Source organism: Sclerotinia sclerotiorum, genomic scaffold (assembly GCF_000146945.2).
Source record: "Sclerotinia sclerotiorum 1980 UF-70 scaffold_25 genomic scaffold, whole genome shotgun sequence".
Lineage (NCBI taxonomy): Eukaryota > Fungi > Ascomycota > Leotiomycetes > Helotiales > Sclerotiniaceae > Sclerotinia > Sclerotinia sclerotiorum.
Window position 1 is genome coordinate 246,969 of NW_001820811.1, and position 20,517 is coordinate 267,485.

At 39.1% G+C, this 20,517-nt stretch overlaps 6 protein-coding genes across 6 annotated transcripts; 1 reads left to right on the plus strand and 5 right to left on the minus strand.

Annotated features, from left to right (window-relative positions):
* Nucleotides 1–939: 939 nt before the first annotated feature.
* On the minus strand, nucleotides 940–1,242 carry SS1G_13468 (predicted protein; the record flags this gene model as incomplete). Its single annotated transcript, XM_001585534.1, has 1 exon — nucleotides 940–1,242. One exon carries the CDS (start codon nucleotides 1,240–1,242, stop codon nucleotides 940–942), a length of 303 nt encoding a protein of 100 aa, XP_001585584.1.
* A 3,071-nt stretch (nucleotides 1,243–4,313) lies between these two features.
* On the minus strand, nucleotides 4,314–4,508 carry SS1G_13469 (predicted protein; the record flags this gene model as incomplete). Its single annotated transcript, XM_001585535.1, has 1 exon — nucleotides 4,314–4,508. The coding sequence occupies one exon, from the start codon at nucleotides 4,506–4,508 to the stop codon at nucleotides 4,314–4,316; it is 195 nt and encodes a 64-aa protein (XP_001585585.1).
* A 3,067-nt stretch (nucleotides 4,509–7,575) lies between these two features.
* Nucleotides 7,576–9,247, plus strand: SS1G_13470 (hypothetical protein; the record flags this gene model as incomplete). Its single annotated transcript, XM_001585536.1, has 3 exons — nucleotides 7,576–7,963; nucleotides 8,016–8,041; nucleotides 8,093–9,247. 3 exons carry the CDS (start codon nucleotides 7,576–7,578, stop codon nucleotides 9,245–9,247), a joined length of 1,569 nt encoding a protein of 522 aa, XP_001585586.1.
* An 892-nt stretch (nucleotides 9,248–10,139) lies between these two features.
* SS1G_13471 (predicted protein) lies at nucleotides 10,140–10,667 on the minus strand (the record flags this gene model as incomplete). Its single annotated transcript, XM_001585537.1, has 3 exons — nucleotides 10,140–10,166; nucleotides 10,356–10,453; nucleotides 10,592–10,667. The coding sequence occupies 3 exons, from the start codon at nucleotides 10,665–10,667 to the stop codon at nucleotides 10,140–10,142; spliced, it is 201 nt and encodes a 66-aa protein (XP_001585587.1).
* A 3,848-nt stretch (nucleotides 10,668–14,515) lies between these two features.
* Nucleotides 14,516–16,332, minus strand: SS1G_13472 (hypothetical protein; the record flags this gene model as incomplete). The annotated part of the gene is made up of 3 exons (XM_001585538.1): nucleotides 14,516–15,202; nucleotides 15,262–15,951; nucleotides 16,033–16,332. The coding sequence occupies 3 exons, from the start codon at nucleotides 16,330–16,332 to the stop codon at nucleotides 14,516–14,518; spliced, it is 1,677 nt and encodes a 558-aa protein (XP_001585588.1).
* A 2,147-nt stretch (nucleotides 16,333–18,479) lies between these two features.
* Nucleotides 18,480–20,173, minus strand: SS1G_13473 (hypothetical protein; the record flags this gene model as incomplete). The annotated part of the gene is made up of 5 exons (XM_001585539.1): nucleotides 18,480–18,926; nucleotides 19,084–19,262; nucleotides 19,455–19,501; nucleotides 19,797–19,838; nucleotides 20,049–20,173. The coding sequence occupies 5 exons, from the start codon at nucleotides 20,171–20,173 to the stop codon at nucleotides 18,480–18,482; spliced, it is 840 nt and encodes a 279-aa protein (XP_001585589.1).
* Nucleotides 20,174–20,517: the final 344 nt, after the last annotated feature.

Sequence of the window (20,517 nt, forward strand, 5' to 3'; positions counted from 1 at the left end):
AGTGCACTGTATGGAGCTGTTTTTGTTATTTGAAAGATTTTGTCGGGTTGGTGTTGACTGCGGTCATCGAGATGTCTTTGCGTTTTCTATGTAGAAAAAACTATTAAGTTAGAATATATTTATGGATATCTCTTCCCTTGTTGTTAAGATTTCTGGAGTTTTGAGTTTCACGTTGGAGCGTCTGAGCTTAAGTGCTCGGCGACAAAAAAGGGGGGGTTGGGTGAGAGGGGTTAAGTGGTTAGGCTTCTGATATGTAGAATCGGGTGAATATGAATAATCATAAGAGGTACCTAAAGTTGAATCGATCTACGTGTGTAGATCGAAGTTAGTTACTGCGATCTCGATGTGAACAAGCAAGAAAATATGAGTCAACACAGATTTGTGATCATGTAAGGAGTAAAATAAAGAAACCAATGGCGTACTCATATCAATTATGGTAGAAGAAGCTCACTTTTTGAACCTCCCACGCTTCATATAAATTCTAAAACCATATTTCTTTTTTTTTTTTCTAGTTAGGCTGTAACATTTATGGTTTATTCGTCATATAATCACTTTCATGTCACGGAATTTCGGTAATCATTCTCAGTCCCAGATTGAATATCAACGCATATAATTTCCAAATATCTATCCCCTCATGGGATCTGTAATTCCAATAACATGAAGTTTAATGTCCTTAGATCCTGATTCGAGAGAATCTATGGAATAAAAATTCCCTCGTTATTATCATTGATGCAGTCCTGGCATTTTGCCCTTCTTGCACGTGTAGGGCAACGCCTGTTCGGCATACAGTGTATTTTGTGATCTTCAAGGATAGCACGATTCACCTTAACCAGATTACCGTTTTCAGGATCCTGATCTTCAAGCTTTTTGTGTCCTTCCGCTTTCTCTTCTACCTCCGCATTCCAACACTTTTCGAGTATTTCCATTCTGCGTTCCTTTCTATCGCCCCTTTCTACCTCTCCAGCTTCGTGTCCATTTTTTCGCGAGTCTATTGAACTTGTCGCTTTCTTTTCTACGATAAGCCCATTTTCCATTGACGGCCTCAGCTTGTTCCCGGTTCCTATCTGATACTTCGCCTTTATCAACATCTTCCTCTTGTTGGAGCTTCCAGGCTTTGAGGGCTTCATCTGTTTCCTCCCGTTTGCTTTTCATATCCCATGCGTCCCATGTGCCTTCTGCTTCTTTATCCTTCAAATCTATTCGAACTTGTAGTAACTTCTGTCTTCTCGTAAGGCCCTCCATCTTTCCTTGATGCTTAATGTTTTGATTCGACATTCCTCCGCTAGCTGGTTGGTCGCCGAGTTATGGGAATTGGCTCTTTGACAGTCGACAGATGTGTCTTGAAGTGGTGGTCTCAATGAAACCAAGATTCGGTAGTTTGCTTGTCAATATCTCTTGCTCGTTGACACCTATTCGATATTAACAAATGCAGCTAACTGTGTATAGAACACACATGCCCAAATAGTGCCTCGGGATAGTTGATGTAATTGTTTAAGCGTGAAGTGCAGTGGATAGCGAACTTGCCATCTTGACACTGTGTTGGTGAAATGGTTGAAAATACTATCTCGATGTTATGCTTTTGATTCGAGGTTTTTGTGATGATGAAGAGAAGGAAAGAAAAGGGGAATGAAGGGGGAAGGGAATCTCTTATATAGGCGTTCTCTTCTTGCACACAGTCAGAGATTTTTCATTTCGTTTTTAATTCTTGATGAGCATATTCATATGTGTTCCTCATATTCCTACTACTGACTATTAGAAAATTTAGGAACGATACATAGTAAGATCAATTCAATGAATGAAACGGTAGAGATGGGTAATTTATTCATAGACAGAGTCAGAGGTTTATAATTTCGGCATTAAGGTTTGATGAACATATCCATATGTGTTCCTCATATCCATTGGTGACTGTTAGGAATGCATGAATGATACATAATCTTATCATTTCGGTGGAGGAAAGGGTATGCATAGGCGATTCATTGGTAGACAGTGATACAGAGATTCGTGATTTTGATATTAATTCTTGATGAATATATATCCTCATACGTATTGCTCACATGCCTATGAAAAACCCTTAGATAACGAGCAAATAACAAATCCAACACTAAAAGTTGACAAGTATATCCATACATGTCCTCAAATCTCTATGACTGGTAGAGATTAAACAAATAATACATAGGATTATCATTTTCATCAATTTATTACCATTCTCGAATATCATGTGACAATCCTATGATATCGTCCCAGATGGTCATCTCAAATAATCACCTCGTGCTATGACAATCTTGTATAATCATCTCTTGTACCATCTCATGTAATCATCCTATATACGGAGTCTTAAGTAAGGCATAACTTCACGTTCTCATACCCGCGAGCTAACCCATGCTCAGTATATATGTATAGAGTATATACCTCACTCTTTACAGATATAGAAGGGCGATTACCCTATGAAGAAAACCTCCCCTTGATCTCTGAAATATGCCCAACATCGATCATTGTAGCATAATCGAGCTATACTATACAACCCCTGAATATTTAAGCGATAAAATCTAACGCTACTTTTAAATAAGAGTTTACTTTCTCGACTATGAATAGGATAATGGAGCTGCAAAGATGAGTGCAAGAACGGAACTTCATTGTTCAAGTGAGAACGTAACTAGTTCTATGTTCTGGACATTGTGTGATAATAAGGATTTATATGCAAAATTGATTGAGACAATAGGGCTCTATTGTTTTGCTGTAGATGAGACACTCAGCCCGAGTGTTTGGGGATGAATGAGATAATGATGGGTTGAATGTTCGGAAATGGATGGTGAAATGAGGATGGAATGTTCTGAGATGAACAGAATAATGGGGTATAAAATATTTAACGATCAATGATACTACTAACTAACTAAATAAATAAATAAATAAGAGTTCTGAAAACGAAATGAATTTAACAACAATAAGAATTCAAACAAAATCGAGATACAAACCCCCGCTTTAAGACTTCTCAAAAAGAAAAATACCCCTGATTTCCCTATCGCTTCTCCTATTCATGTATGCAAATGATAAAGCCTCGGATGTAATCGCCACATTCTATCACGAGTTGTTTACTCCTAGGATTATTCTATGAGACTACTTATCTAACTCTTGAATTCATTCTCATTGAGTCAATCCATTACCGATTGCGATCAACCATCCATTTGGTTGCGCTTGCACTTAATCTCGAACCTTTGTAGCGCATACTTCAACCCCCAGGAATACACCCCCTAACCCCTCACTCGTCAATAAATTTCACATCCCCACCATTCCTCCATACTCGCACCACTCGCCCGCTCACCCATCAAATCATCACAAAACCCCCCAAATTTGGCAATCTCACTCCCGACCCCACAACGCTCAGACCATCCATCCACCTTATTTTTAGACAACCACGTGACAATGAGCAATTATGACTCATAATGGCTCTTTATGTATCACCCACACTGCAGCTAGATTACACCAATCAGATTGTGAGATTTTTGTGGATGGTGCGGTGTGTGTAGTATCGGGGGATTGGGATGGAGAAGGGGAAATGAGAGGAAAGGAAAAGGGAAATGAGTGGAAAATTGTAAGGGGAGTGTGTGTGTGAGCGAAGAATGTGGGATGGGTATGAGTTGGATCTCTGTGGATAGGTATGAAGGAATTGGGAAGATGGGTGAGGCGACGATGGGGATGAGGATGATAAATTATTTAAGAGTAGACATTTTGGATAGGATAACACAACCTATCTCCCCTCGAGTACAAATTCTTTTGTGAAATAGATATCCTCGTGAATAAGGGATTAGCATGAGGAATTTAGAATTGAACATATGATGTGGATCATGTACATCGTATCGGCGAGCGCATATTCATTTCGACTCATGTTGAGGAATAGTGATGGGAAATTTCCCATAGAGATATTTCCAGCTCGAGAGAATGTAATATGGATAGTATGAATAGTATATAGAGATAGATAACGCGATGGTAATGCTAATTATATCAGAATAATTTGAGAACATGAATTTTCGCATTGAAATGAAACGGAGCAATATATGAAAACGAGATGTAAGTACTCCAAAACTATTCCAAACACTACACTCGAGACCAAGATTACAACCTTTTTTTGCCGATATGAGTGGCCACTTCTGCTGGTCAATGAACTATCGAACCGACATCGTCTGAAAGTCTCACTTATGCCTTTCACATTAAACTCATCATAATTGCAATGTAAATGGTAAATGACAATTCAATTCAAGGATCGATAACCAAACCACCGGATGCAACACCAACGAAACAAATCCACCCATCCTATCTTAATCCTTCTTACTCAACAATGATTTCAAAATATCCGTCTCGCCTTCCAACTTTGCAACACGTACTTTCAAAGCATCTCGCTCACGTTCGACTTCTCTGAGGGCAGCTTCGAGGCTACTCATTTGATCAACGCGTTTTTGTCGATATCGACGAGCGGCCATCGTATTTAATTTACGTTTTTCGACTCGTGACATGGTGGTTGAAGAGCCTTTTGGAGTTTGTGTACTGGGAGAGGGAGGTGAGGGGGGAGATGAGTGAGTTTGTGAAGTTGTTGATTTAGGATTGGGAGAAGGAGGGGAAGATTGATCAGTGGATATTGCTAGAGGAGGGCATGTTAGTATATGAAAATAAATAATAAGAAATATGGATTGAAGACTTGCCTCGATGAGTTTGATTATCGAGAAATGAATGGGATTGAGACGAATTGTCAACGGATCCAACATCCGATTGACCCAGGAAATTGTCATTACCAAGAGAAGTACCAGCAGCGATGGAGAAAGAAGACTCAAGTGAGATATCCTCTCTCATTGACGGATCATTCCATGTAAGAAATTGGCAAGAATCGGTTTCTGGCAACCACCAATCAGGGGAATTCTGGAAAGGTGCTTGTGAAACTGGAAGTGCAAATGCATCAAAGGAAAACAATGAATCTGGTGCCGAAGAAACAGGACAATGTGCATTTACACCGAAACCGAAACTGTAATCATGGAATAATTGAGTAGAATTCTGATCCCAGTGAAGAGGACTTTGAATATCATGAAAACTACTCGTAGAACTAGTTGTCGGTATGCTGTGGTTGGAAGTATTTGAAGGTGGATTGACGTCCGGCTCCTGCTGTTGTAGTAGCGGTGACCGACATTGTTGTATAGTTTTCTACGGGCCCTTGCGACCCGTGGGTGATATTTCTGTATTATCGAAAGATAATTGTTTGCGTTGTTGAACAGAAAGGAAATCAAGAAATGGGAGAATGAGGTTGGGTCTTTGTAGACGATGATTGTGTTATGTAAGCAGCGTAAGCGCTAAAAGTTCTCCACTAGCTTAATATTAAAACGTTGTCTGATTGGTTATGATGTTGTGAACTGTAATCCCTTGACTCAAATCTTCATTAAAGCATGTCCTTCCTTAATCGTCGACCTGCTGCATTTCAAGTCGCACAATGAAAGAAGACAATAACATCTCAAGAATGAACGCAGCTTGATGCTATCTCTGACAGTTCTGTGACTCGAAGGACAGTCAGAGAAGAGTCATTGCATCTTTGTATCCCATCTTAAATTTCGCGATTGCGTTTCAATCCCTTCTACTCCCTACTTTGTCAAAGTGTGCATTCCATTCCACGCTTGCGTGTCTTAGCCATATTGATGGTCTCGGCTCACCTGTCGTACCTGTAAATCCGGTCCTCTCAGTATCGTACAATGAACATCAGCCGTGATTCGAAATGTCTCGAGAGATCTCCCGAGTAATTGACCGTTTTTGAAACCCGATTGAGCAATTATCCGAGAATGTAATCAGAAATCCAGGAGCATCTAGAAAGGAATGGAGCCGACAGTATCTCCATAATGAAGGTAAGCGATGCATTTTGGAAATCCCAATGCATCAATTTTTGTCCTCCATTTGATATGCTACTGACAACGACCCAGACCTTGTGATTATGATACACTAGAAATGGAAGGCTGAAAACCGCCCAAATAGGACACTGCAGATAGTTTAAAAAAAAGAAAAGTTTGCATATATAAGAAGCAACTTTGCCTCAATTTCCCACATGCAAAAAGTTCGACCGCTCTCGAACCTTGCCCGGAAGATAATATGCTGAAGAGGATCGCATTCTCAGCAGGAACCCAGGTTTTCCTGTGATGATTGAAGTTCGGAATTTTGGGAGGCCAACAAGAAAGGGGAAACAAGCCTTGGAAGTCTACTCGGTCGGTGCTGAATCGAATCAATCCACAGAGGCAAATTGCAAGTGCAACATTTCTGGCGTAATAAATCGAATTAAGATCTCTCAAAAAATATGGAAAAATCAGATATTATGAAAACTCTCATATCATTCGTCAAAGGGGGATGAAGTTGTATACAACACTGCTGAAGAAACCCTCATCGCCACCAACAAACCATTAAGAGCTCGTACTGTATCCAGTCGCATAATTGACCTCTACGCAGTGATAGGAAAGACATGCGGGCAAATGGATATATCAGTATTAAGGGATTATGCGGTCTAGAAACGTATATCTACTCCGTGTGGAGGTTGTAAAAATGCAATTTCTCGTACAAACAACCAAGCAGATTTCAGATATTGTTCACATCGTTCTTTTTTCTTGTCAGGGAGCCGAAGTAAATGAAATGCAAATTTCATGAATAAGAAATTCAAAACTAGTTAGTCAGCAACCGAGGTAATTTTGTATAACCTCGTAACTTGACCAAACAAACGACAGAGATCTTACAACAGCAGAGATGGGAATAAATTCGATGGCGCCAGCTTATGAACAGTGCATGGAATTCCCACTACGGAGAATGACGGAGGCATACCCATGGACCAATGCAGTGACGCCGGAGATGGGATTCTTTGCTACAAAATCAAAATGGGATGAAACGATATCCCATAGTTCCCGATAGGAAGATCAGGAATGAAATGTGCATGGGAGATGTTGAACATGGTCGTACAATAGAGATTCAGGTAAGCCAAATAGGATGATTGATGAGATCTGATACACAAAATAATTTCCGTGCGATTAGTTTGGAATTCTTCAATGTTACCATAATCCATTCTTCAAATCCTTCTATGGGTCGAGCCATGAAGGTTAACGATTCGCCGCTTGTGGACCATTTCCACCAAAACTAGGATTACTTCGACCCATGATCTATATCATACTACTCCGTATATGATCATGGTTACCTCTCGTTCTTGAACGAATCGGCATTCAGGCATATTGAAAGAAAACGTCTTGTGGGTCAATCAAACAGGAAATGAGAAAATTGACATCAAATCTTTATTGGATATACAATTCATTCAATTCTTGCCTTCCTCTTCAAGGCTGTGTTGAAAATGTATGGTTCTTAGGTACGAAACCGTACAATAAAATCCAATCATAATCAGCCCCCGCAATTTCAGCTGTTCTAACAAGTCAGCCCCCTCAAACGCTTATCTTAATGTTCTGCCCAAGCTACTGATTCTGATTCTTCATTTAAATATCGGGAACCCGCTATCTATTTCTTTTCCATCTCAAGCCCGATCCCACCTTCGTAACTTCTCCTCGGATTCCTTATGAAATGGCCTACTATGGCCTCTCCTTCATTCTCATCGTCGCGGCTTTCCTTGTCCACAAAATCACGAACCATGTGTCCGCCAGAAGATTTCAGAAAGCACATTGTTGCAAGCCAGTTCACAAACTCCCTCAACGTGAACGCATTATAGGATGGGACATGTACAAATTTCAAGTCAAAAGTGCGAAGGAGAAGAGAAGGTTGAAAGCAGGTTATGATAGGTACAAGGAAAATGGGAATACTTATGTATTGTCAATGATGGGATTTGATTTTTTCAATACAATCGAGCCAGAGAATCTCAAGACCTTACTTGCAGTCAATTTCAAAGATTATGATTTAGGGGCAAGGCGGGGTGCTTTCTCACCCCTACTTGGCGACGGGATTTTTACTACTGGTTCGTCATGTAATGATCACATTTTAGGAATTTGAACTGACTCCCTGTATAGATGGGGCACAGTGGGAACATTCAAGAGTATGATCTGGAAGTTTCTATCCAGATAATTAAAATACTAATATACTATAGGCATTGGTTAGACCAAATTTCAACAAATCCCAAGTGGCAGATCTTAACATCTTTGAGAAACACATTCAAGTTCTCCTCTCACAAATACCTCGAGATGGATCCACATTCGATCTTCAGTCATTATTCTTCAAATTGACTCTTGATACAGCTACTGAGTTTTTATTTGGAAAATCAGTACATTCACTTACCAGTATCGAAGGCTCAGAACAACAAAAGTTTGGCGCAGCTTTTGATCTCGGCCAAATCAAACTGGAAGTGCGATTTACAATGGGTAAATTATCAAATTGGATGTGCGATTCCGAGTTCGATGAAGCGTGCAAAACTGTGCACTCCTTTGTCGACAAAATAGTTTACGAAGCTCTATCTAAGATTGATGCGAAAGAAGAAAAGGCTGTTGAAGGTCATGGGCCAGGAAGATATGTTTTTCTTACGGAAATGGTCAAAGCATCGAGAGATCCTAAACAACTTCGAGATGAATTACTGAATATTTTACTCGCTGGACGAGATACAACCGCAAGTTTACTCAGCAACACGTTCCATATTCTCGCTCGCAGACCAGATATTTGGGAGAAGTTGAAGGCAGAGGTCGATGAATTACATGGGGAAAGACCGGACTATGAGACAATGAAAGGTATGAAATATATAAAATATGTTTTGAACGAATGTAAGTGTCTATCTCTCAGTTCATCTATCATGGCCAGCCTAACAACCGGTCTCAAAGCACTCCGCCTCTACCCTGTGGTTCCATCCAATGCCCGCTTCTCTCGCCGAGACACCGTTCTTCCTGTTGGTGGAGGTCCAGATCGCACATCCCCCATATTTATCCCCAAAGGTTCCGCCGTCGCATGGTCAACCTACAGTATGCACCGTCGAACTGATATTTTCGGACCCGATGCCGAGGAATTCCGCCCAGAGCGTTGGGCCCCCGAAGAAGGTTTACGGCCTGGTTGGGGATATCTTCCATTTAACGGAGGACCTCGAATTTGTGTTGGTCAGCAGTTTGCTTTGGCGGAAGCAAGTTATACGATTATCAGGTTGTTGCAGGAGTTTGACAGAATTCTGGATAGGGATGGGACGGAGTGGAAGGAACAGTTTGCGCTTACTGCTTGTAGTGCGAAGGGAGTGCAGGTTGGGATGATTCCTAGGAGGATGTAAGGAAGGGACGGGGTTGTATATGTGCGGGGGTCAAATAGATAATCTGGGTATACATAGACCAGTTGGTTACTTGGGTCATACGATAATAAGGATCAGCGAAACGTAGATGGTGGATGGAAATAATGGCCCATCTTTGGTTACCTAATGAACAAAATAACTTACAAACTCTTTAGCTCTCTCCACTGTTGTGTTTGTAATAGGCTCACTCCTAAACATTCACATTTAAGCCGTACAATACATCCTTCTACCTCAAGTGGGGCCCGCACAGAATAAGAATCATCTACGGATTCAAAGAAATCACCTAATTCACTTTTCATTCAGCCACTCTACCTAGGCATCAATCCATCTTTCCATCAACCTCCGGAGAGCACGAACTATTAATCCCACTCAACACAACCTCTTTCCCTTCACTCGATTATTCATGCAAAACTACTGTGGAACGCCTTCAGATGCTCTGTGTAGATGTATAGTACAAATTATCGTACGCGAGTGAATCACCGTTATCGTTTTGAGTTCGCTTTTTTTTATACTGCTTGTGGCATATATTTCATTTCTTGAGGTGGTGGTTTTATGAGGGTTGATGATGAATTCTGTGGTTTTTGATTGTTACTATTGTAATTACAATTATCATCACCGCTTCTCTTTTATCATCATTCGTAAGGCTCCTTCATCATCATGCTCCCAATCCATCTCCACAAACCTGTTCATTTTCTTCTCATCATCTCAAGAAATATGAAATCCACTTTCAAGATTCCAGTCAATCTAAAGATTTCACCAAGCGATGGGGCTTCAATTAATTTACCAATTTCTTTTTCGAATCAGTTTACATTGAAAGAAACTATACAATTGTAGATTGATTTGGGCGTATTATTTATAAAGGCAAAAAAAGAACTCAAAGTTCGAAATGAGCTGTACAATGCTGTACAATATAAGATTAGTAAGCTAGGATTTTGAACATTTCTGACTTCCTAACGCGGGAGAAATAACCTTTTGCTGCGTGAATATGCAAAGTATGAGAGTGAATTCTTGCCTACTGAAAGTGCAGTGTACTTTCTGAGGCTATAAAGATCTACCTCGGAAGCCTCAAGGTTGTTCATCAATGACTTACATCGAAATCAATGAAAATCATGGGGAGTCTCATGATCATCGCTACGGTAGGACTATGGTTTTCAATATATACGTCTTTCGCATTACTCCCGCCTAGTTCTATACCTTTGTGTCTCGAACACTGTTATAATCAACTATAACTAAATTACTGATAACAATAAAGAGCCAATTCATATCTATAAATAACAATCAAGAACCTAACACATAATCAACAATCAAAATTCTTTCATATCTGACTCGACTCTTGATTCTCAATTTCCAAAGACTGCAACTCCAATGGATTTGCTTTTGCTCCTGCTCGTTCGCTACGCATGTTTTCAAGGTTCCTTTGTTTCTTTACAGGATCAGTGGGAGTCTTTTCATAGGAACTAAATGAGTTTGGATCGGTATTTAACTACCTAGTGTACTGATTCGAGAGTGGGGAGTTTCGTGTGGATACCTCTATCTGTAAAGATATTTGTTTATTGTTCATTTAAGCCTGGAAGAGAGATGCCGTGTATAAAAGAGAGATTTTTTATAGCTGTAAATTCTTTTTTTGAATAGAAGTGAACACTTGCTGGGAAGCAGAATAAGGGTGTTGTCCCGAGTCCAACTCTCATTTGTTATGTCGGCACCTAGTTGATGACTCAAGTTGATAGAATTCTGGAATCTAGATCCTTCTGTTAGGATATTTTTGATAATAGGATTTGTAGTGAGAACAGTATGTGACAGTAAGCTCCAAATACGAAGATAAAAGCAATCCACTATCCCTTGTCCGAGAATATCTCATAATCTGATAATCTTGTCACTACCATCACATTATCCCTCATCCCTTATTTCAGTATCAACGCATATAATCTACAAACAAGCTGCTCATCTCTTGGATCCATACACAACCATAGATTTACACACTCCCCTGCAGAACTTGGACTTATGTCAGACACCACGCCCAGTATCTCCAGACTGGACCCTTGACTTCTTTTCTCAAGTCTATCTCTTAAATAGTTTGTGCTATTCCCAGGTGGATGGGAATCGCGTATTTTATGGATGAGCACGAAGTCCCGGGGTTGGAAGAAGTGGATATAATTTATTGCGAATGGAAGTAGGGAGAGATGTGCCGGTGAGTAGTAAATGACGAGGGAAATTGCATGAACTGTCAAAAATGTATTACCAGGATACGTGACCATAAATCTCTAGGTCCCAGGAACTGGATATGCTCCGTATCTATAAAGAGCCACTCATCGCCCCGCTACAGCTTTTTCTCTTCATACTATACGTTCAAGTTTACAAGCATCAGAACTTCTTTCCCTTAAAACATTTTCCTCACATACATATATTATCCACAACCAGAAGCTATCTACACTAGCATCTTACATCATCCTATAATAGAAATCATTACAAACGACAATAAAATCCCAAACAACAACAAAAATTGAATGTCGTCGCAAAATTTTGAGCCTGGATGATATCAAATATACCTAATGAATCCAACGAGTAACTGACAGTTTTCACTTGTGTTCTCCAATTGGCAAACAGCTGAGGATGAGCAGAAAGGCCCACAACAACTGATGGGGTGTAGAGCAAGGTCTCCCCTCCTCTCCCAAGGGGCCTTTTTATAATAGGAAGAGGGCTGAGCTAAAGCTTGTGCCGGGGTCTGCTATGTGCGGGGCAGCTGAGGGGCTTAGAGTGAATTGTATTTTTGATCTGATGAGTAGGATGATTTGTTCATGCTTTTGTGACTTTAGTTCATTCAAAGAGTGAATGCACTATGAAAAAGAATCTAAGAAAATATGATTGCGTTTATGATAAAAAGAGAGATTGGGATCCAAAAGCGGGGTAATTCCAAAAGTAGAATGCTAGAATTAGTTTATATTTCCTATAGAATGTAGCGGGGGAAGTTTTCATTTATCTGATATTGAGAGATTTAAAAGTATGGAATAGTGATCTATGATAGAAAACTCGAGATTTTACCATCGAATAATATAATATAATATAATATAATATAATATAATATAATATAATATAATATAATATAATATAATATAATATAATATAATATAATATAATATAATATAATATAATATAATATAATATAATATAATATAATATAATATAATATAATATAATATAATATAATATAATATAATATAATATAATATAATATAATATAATATAATATAATATAATATAATATAATATAATATAATATAATATAATATAATATAATATAATGTTAAAGTGAATGGTTTCTGTGTAACATGTGCATAGAGTATTAGTCCTATTAGGACTAGATTAAGAAGCTTTCTATAGAAGAGTTTCACACTTCACTAAAACTTAAATAATAAATAATTAATATATTAAACTAATATAGTCTTAATTCTACCTTATTAGTTTTTTATTATTCTTTATATAAAGTTATTCCTTTTAATAGATTATGTAAAAGTGCTTTAGACTCTTGAGATAATTTATAATTAGGCGTTAAGCAGGGACTTAAATAATAACAAATAATGTGTAACGATACTGTACTAAAGGCAGCGGCTGCCTAAGGTTCATCGGTTGGTAGTTATGGGTTATGTCACACTCAAGAATACTGGGTAGAGTATCTTGTATTAGAAAATACTAAGCTAAGGAGAAAAGAAGAAGGAAAACAAGAGTAGCGAGTTTTCTTGTGATTAAATACAAACGGGGCATGCCACGTGACCCGAAGGTGTGAGGCGTCACAGGTTAAGGCTTTATCATTGGTATTCACTTGAAAGTGAATTCGTTACTAGATCAAGTAGAATGTAGGTAAACTAATTGACAACTAAATTGAGCACGAAGCTCCTAAACTATGAAACTAGTCTGATTATATAATGAACGATAAAGGGAGCCCCTAGGAGCTTTCTGGCTCCTCAAGACTCCTTATCACGTGATTTCTGATGGTGCTTGCGCATACGATCTTCAGGTGACCAAGATCACATACTAATTCGATGAAATCTGATCGTGTTTGCACAAGGCCTAAGCTCTCCTAATTAATCAGTTTGCTACCATCGTAACACCATAATCCTAATGGTGAATCGTGACATATATAGACCTTCGTGTTCTGGCTCTAGTGGCTTTAACTAGATTGATTAGAGCCGGTCACATGATCGCTCTGATCCTGTGATTAGTCATGTGATACGGAAATATGTTACCCGTCGTAACACAGATCTTATATAATAATGGATTTAAATTAATAAAATGATTTTTAAAATTAAAAATAAATATTTTTAATTGATTTTTAATAAAAATAAATATAAGATTATTAATAAAGAAAGTAAAATATAAAGTTTTGATTGAAATATAATAATGTGTTACGTTGGACAGTAACATAGGTCACGTCCTTAATCACATGATCAAGAAACCGACAAATCGAGATTGGCTTTGTGGTGATCGAATTGTCAGGCTTATAGCCATCGGTTTTTAAGGAGGCACGAAGGTCTATATAATCAAGATGGATTTCCTTTGTATAGAGCTTCGTGCTCAAGATCAATCATTTAGTATACTCTACTACTAGTTACGAATTGCATTATTGTCATTACTTTAAGTCCCTGCTTGACGCCTAGTTATAAACCACCTCGAGAGCCTAGAGCACTTCCACATGATCTAGACGGCAAACCTCGTAACACTATACCTATACCTATACCTATATACACATAGGCTCTCCTTACAAAAATACAAAACTAAATACAAGGTTAAATACCAAATAGAATACTACAATACAATACAATACAATACAATACAATACAATACAATACAATACAATACAATACAATACAATACAATACAATACAATACAATACAATACAATACAATACAATACAATACAATACAATACATTTATTCCCCTAAACCAATAAATTAAAGCCGGGTTTTTATCTTCTTCTTTTTATTTTCCTAATCTGACTTCACTTATTTTTTCTTACTTTAAACTCTACTCTTACATCTAGTCAATCAATCAATTAATCAATCAATTAATCAATCAATTAATCAATCAATCAATCATGACATTCCAATCCAATCCATTCGACCAACACATACTCTATCGAAAGCAACCAATAGATATCTACACATGAGAAATAAAGTATTCTTATTATTACCAGCAACCACCAAACAAACTCCATCCCCACTTCACCAACCCACCATCAAACGACCATCAACCACCTACAACAAAACCCAACCCATCAAACCCAAACCCCCAAGAACCCACCCACTAACACCAACTCTCAATCCCACCGCAGCACCCTTCTTCGAACTCGTCGCACTAGCCGCCGAACCCGTCGCGGAACCCGTGGCACTCGACGAACCGGACGCCGATCCCGTTCCCGTTCCCGCACTCTTATCCTTTGCAAATCCACAAATACCCGTACCATCCATTTTAGCCGTGGGGAAGAGAACTCTAGGTGCTCCCTTATCCATCTTCAAAGCGACAGTTCCTTTGCTACTTGTAAGGTAGCTGGTACAGGTGACGATTTCGGTTAAATTGGTTCCGGGGTCGGCGGCTTTGTCAATGTTTAAGGTGTAGGCTCCTCCGTTTGAGCCTTGGTTGCTGAGGACGGAGACGATGTGAGCGCCGTTGGCTCCTTTTCTAGCTGCGTAGGTAGAGCCGTCGGTGTATAAGAGAACGGAGTTGTTGCTGATGTAGTCGGAGTTTACTGAGATGGCATGGTTTCGAATGGTGTTGAGGGTGGTTGTTAAAGTGTAAAGGTTGGATGTTGTGCTGGGGTTGTTTTCCCAAAGAGCTTGACGATTGTATGGGGAGTAGTTACCAGTGAGATGTTGTTCTTGTCCGTAGTAGTATTTTGGAATACCATCAGCGAGAATACTAAAGGCCATAGCATTTGCTGCGAGCTATTGATATTGTTAGTATTCAGATAAAACAAATTTTAATTCAGAAGAGGAAACCCTACAGTCTCATCATCATTGTATGATGCAAAACGTGGTTGATCTTGATTCTCAATGAAGTTTGCAAGATATTGTGTAGACGTGCAAGCAGTTCTCATACTGTCAATCATAGACACCAATCCTGCCATGTTTCCTGCAGTGAAAGCTTGAATGATGGTGTAATAGATTGGATAATTTTCCAATCCCTCAGTATATTGTTGATAATTGCAAGTGAAGGCTGGATCACCATCCTCTACTTCACCCAAAGGAAATATACCAGAAGCTTCAACAAATGGTTGGAAGAAATCGTAAGTAATTTGTTTAGCGCCATCAACACGAATTCCATCAATAGAGTAATTCGCGACGAGTTCTTTAATCCAGGATCCAAGTGCGGCAGCGACAGTTGCATTTTGAGTTTTAATATCAGGAGTTGCAACACCGGTGTAACCTAGCCAGCAGTTTTGATATTCTGTCTTGTTTTGCCAGTCGATAATTGGACAATATGGATTATAAGATGCCTCATCGTTGAATGGAGCTGGAGCAAAGACAGAGTAATCAATTTTCGTATCTGCTGTCATGTTATGATTTCCAATGTCAACTGCCATCTCACTAGCAACAACATCGACTAGGAGATACATATCTCTCTTGTGGAGTTCTGCACTCAATTTCTTTAAATCATCTGCTGATCCGAAATTTGGATTGAGATCGTAGAGGGACTGTAGTGAGTGTTAGAACATTTCAATGCCATTTCCTCAAGCCAATTGAATGCAAGTAGAAAGTTGCAGGAGAGCACCTACAGTTTGCCAATATCCATGAAAAGCTTGTCCGTAAATCGTGGTACTGTTAATATTCAAATTGACTGGACTAATTTGAATAGCTGTAAATCCCATATCCTGAATATAATCCAAATTCTCCGTGATACCATTCCATGTACCTCCACAATAATTCGTGATATTACAAGGGGCATCTGAAGTAGATGAACGATGATATCTATCTGTGATGATTTGATAGATTGATCTTGAAGCCCAATCATCACTAGAAGCTGCTTGGGATAAACCCGCGAAAATAGGAACGAATGGAATGAGTGAGTACTTCATGATGAAGATGTTCTGTAAGAAATATCGAGGGTAAACGAATGCGTGACAAACGAATGTACTGAGTAAGAGGAGCTACTCAAAAAAACAAGTACGCTGCGTATAATACAAACAGAACGAGTGACTGAGTTGTATTAAAGACGTAAAGCAGTCGCAATGATCTTCTAATCGACTGAAAAGGGATAAGGAACAGAAGGAGAGAAGAATCAAAAGATCAAAACAAAAGGAAAAGGAAAAGACGATAATCTTAAGGCAAAGCTCCCCACAACACAAACCATTCAATTGCCCATCTCATTTAGGAAATGCGTCCTTGGAGGACCCGCGGGATTTTTACGGGTATTGATAGAGAATACGAGGCTTTACTCGGTAGGATAAACCCTGAGCCACCAGGAACAAAAGAATCCCGATGATATGCAGTATCTGATGAGTGGTATAATTTGAAGAGTAAGGAAGGTTACACTAGTTACAGTACATACATGCACATGCATTGAGGATCATTAACTAAAAAGGTACACTTACCAATCTTATCCGACTAATCCATAAAAGATTTACGGGAATTACATGAGAGGTCAAGGGCGGAAGAGGGAAGAGCGGCATTGTTAATGCTTGAATTACCTACAAGTCAAATGATTGGAAGAATACGAGAAGAACAATCAAAAACATGGAAGAATAGAATAGAAATGTCCGATAACAAAAAGTAGGTAGTAACCTTTAATTCCCGCTTTCGCAAAAAAAGAAAAAGTAAAGCAAAGCAATCTCCCAAACTTGCCACCCACCCACCGGCTCTTCTCATTGGCATTTCTCGGTGGCTACCGAAAAACCTTCTTCACCATCATCAATCAAATGTTAATCAAGCGTCGATCACACGCTGCTTTTTATCTATCCACTTACATGTGATTGTAACTTTATTGAAATATCTAGAGATACGAGAATTTGTATAAAGCAGCACTATATTTTCCGATATGCGAAACCAATTAAATTGGATTGTGATGGATTTTGGGATGAAAAACTACTCCGTGCTACTTAGTTCCTGAAAAGTATATGTACCTTGAACCAAGGCCAAGACTAAAAAGTATCTAAAAGCCGGGTCCTGGAGAATATTTCGTATTCTACGCCCGTATTAACTCCTATTTTTATCCTGGTTGTTGATGCTATACGGAGTATACGGACGTAGTGTGATTTATATAGTAAGTAACTCGACTACTGTATTTTAGTAGTAGTAGATGAGCATGAAGAACTCTCATATACCCCCATCATTCAATCACTCATCCATACCATCCTCAAAACCCCCCAACCCTCAATCCGCAAAACCCCTAATGCAAACCCAACAGCCTAACCCAAAACAAAGTAAACTACCCATCCATCCATCCATCACATCCACATCTCATCTAACCTTGGCAAAAGCTTAGCAACGCCACAACCCCAGACACATAAAGGAGCTAAGGGAAGGTCCGGAAATGAAAGTTACAAACTTACAACTTACCATGTCTATCCATACCTTGTATGTTTGGTCATGAGGTACAGGTGTAATTATAATGTTGTGTACCTAGGTATGTATGTATGTATGTATGTATGTATGTATGTATGTATGTATGTATGTATGTATGTATGTATGTATGTATGTATGTATGTAGTACAAATGTAGAGTATGTATAGAATAGAGGAGTGGAAGTATAGAACAGTAGGTATAAAATGGAAGCTGGGGAAAGATTGGATGAAGAGTTTAGGTTGAGTGAGAGTAAGAAGTTCAGAAATCAGGGGGAAAATATTTGTTGGTGACGCGTATCTGGATGGTTACATTTTCAGTTTGCGGGTGTTGGTTGCGGTAGTGGTAGTAGTAGTGGTAGCGGGATATTAGGTAACCTTACAAGTAGATAGGTAGGATTTATCTATCTATATACTAGGTAAGTACCTAGGTAGTAAGTAGATATGTAGTAAAGTTAAGCCTTTTTAGTTACCTAGTATTTATTGATTTTGGATTTGGATTGGAGGTTTTAATGGGTTTAGTGATTACTGCTAGGTACATGTATTTGTACTTCTTTTACAATTTGGGAATTGTGTATTGGTACCTCTTGACTCTTGATTATTGAAAAAGATGGGAACACAAGGCAAATAAGGAATAATACTGAAATAATTCCTTCCCCTCTCTCTCAAAGTTCAACATCCAAATGATTCCTCCCCGTCAAATTCCCCATCATATCTCTAACCTCTCCAATCCTACTAACTACACCTCCCAAACCCTCCCCCAGAATACCACACATCCAAACCCCCACCAAAAAACCCATCAATAATCCCACCACCAAACCCCTCCACTCCCCCCTCACAAACCCCTTCCCCCAAAACACCACCTCATCACCTCTCACCCTCACCACATTCCCCCTAAACCTCTGATTCCTCGCACTTTTCAACCCCGGAAGTGCATCGAGTGAATAACTATTATTAAGAACTTGATAATCTTGCATTTCCGACTTCGCTACTTTTTGACTAGCCCAATGGCCCAGGGTTTGACGGTTGGTCCAGGGTCCTTGCGAGGGATTTTCTATTTGTGTGCTGAGGGGTGTGAGGATAGGGACGCCGTAGCCGCAGGATGTTTGAACCTGTAGGGGAGGGAGTTTGGTTAATTAATTGCTATGATTCTCTTTTTTTCTTCTTCTCGTTTTTTCTGCTAATCCAGTTGTTTTTGAAGTCAAGAACAAATGGCATGATGGAATTGTTGCGATATTTCACGAGTTTGCCGGAGGAAAGATAACATACCTTCCACACATCTAATAAAATAATAGCTCTAGCACCATCTACTTTTGTCTTTCCCATCTTGGATAGAAGAGAGGAGAATTGAGGTGTATTCCATTCAATTACATGACCTGTGCAAAAGAAACGCATGATGCGAGGAGTGGAGGTGAATGAACAGAACATTATTGTTACGCGTCCATTTTCTTGAGATGGTGTTAGTGAGGATGGAGAGGGTAGACGAGGAGAGGGTGGACGAGGAGAGGGTAGACGAGGAGAGGGTAGACGAGGAGAAGTTAAATGAAAAGAAGAAGATGGAGGAGGAGTGTAGTGGTGTAGGTAGGTTTGTCATTATAGAAAAGAGAGGACGGAGAGAGGAAGAGAAATGAATAACGAACCATAAATATGACTTATTGTCTCGATACCAGAACCCGTTGCATCAATACTGAAGAAGTGTCAGAACTATCATTCCATAAATCATCACGTCTATAAAATAGAAGTAGAAGCAACGCGCGCGAGAACATTGTAAAGCACTGTAATATAAATCCCAAGCCTCAGACAAAATCACAACCATCCCACATATCATCAGAATCCAACATCTAGAATCACACATCCTCCCACCACAAACCCGAAACATCTTTCCCAAAACTTCCTACTCTGATCCAAACAAACCCATCTAATATACTAGTATAATCAAAAAGACAACCACCAAAAAAAACAAAAAAAAACAAAAAACTCACTAAGCACAACTATTCGGTCCCAAAATCGTAAATGTCGCTTCCCTAAACTCATCACATCATTAATAAATGAATAAATAAATAAATAAACATTTCTTCTTCTCCTCCTTCCACCCCTCCGCTTCCGCCCTGCGCTCTCCTCCTCATTCCCCCAAAACTGCCTTTCCACTTCCACAAACACCCATTATCCTCCTCTCCCTCCAGACTTGAAAAACTCCCCCGAAAATAAAACCCTCATGGAAGGAGAAAACTCACAACAACCCTTTCGGACTAACATTAACATGTCTCCCCAGTCTCGGTGCGGAAGCCGTAAAAAAAACCGGTTGAGCTATTGCCCAATCCGCGAATTCTGGGTTGATGGAGGGGAAATATTGAACCATTTTTATTTTCTTTTCTTTTTTGGTTGATCTGTTGATTTTGGGGGTTGGTAGAGAGATATGTAGATAGAGAGATGGTATACCGTGTTTGAGGATAGTAGATAGTAGATAGCAGATCGATATCAAGGAGGAGATGAATATGTATAGATGGATATAGATATAAATATCGCCAAAAGAATTCCGATGATATAACTATCACCCAGAAAAATAAATCCAAAAACCAACAGAGAGACAAAGAATTTCAAAATCAATTTCTCAACAAGATAATATAGCCCTACTAAGATTACAAAGCTATTGAGAGAAGAATGCAAGAAAACATAATATAAAAGAGTCATTCATCAATCAAT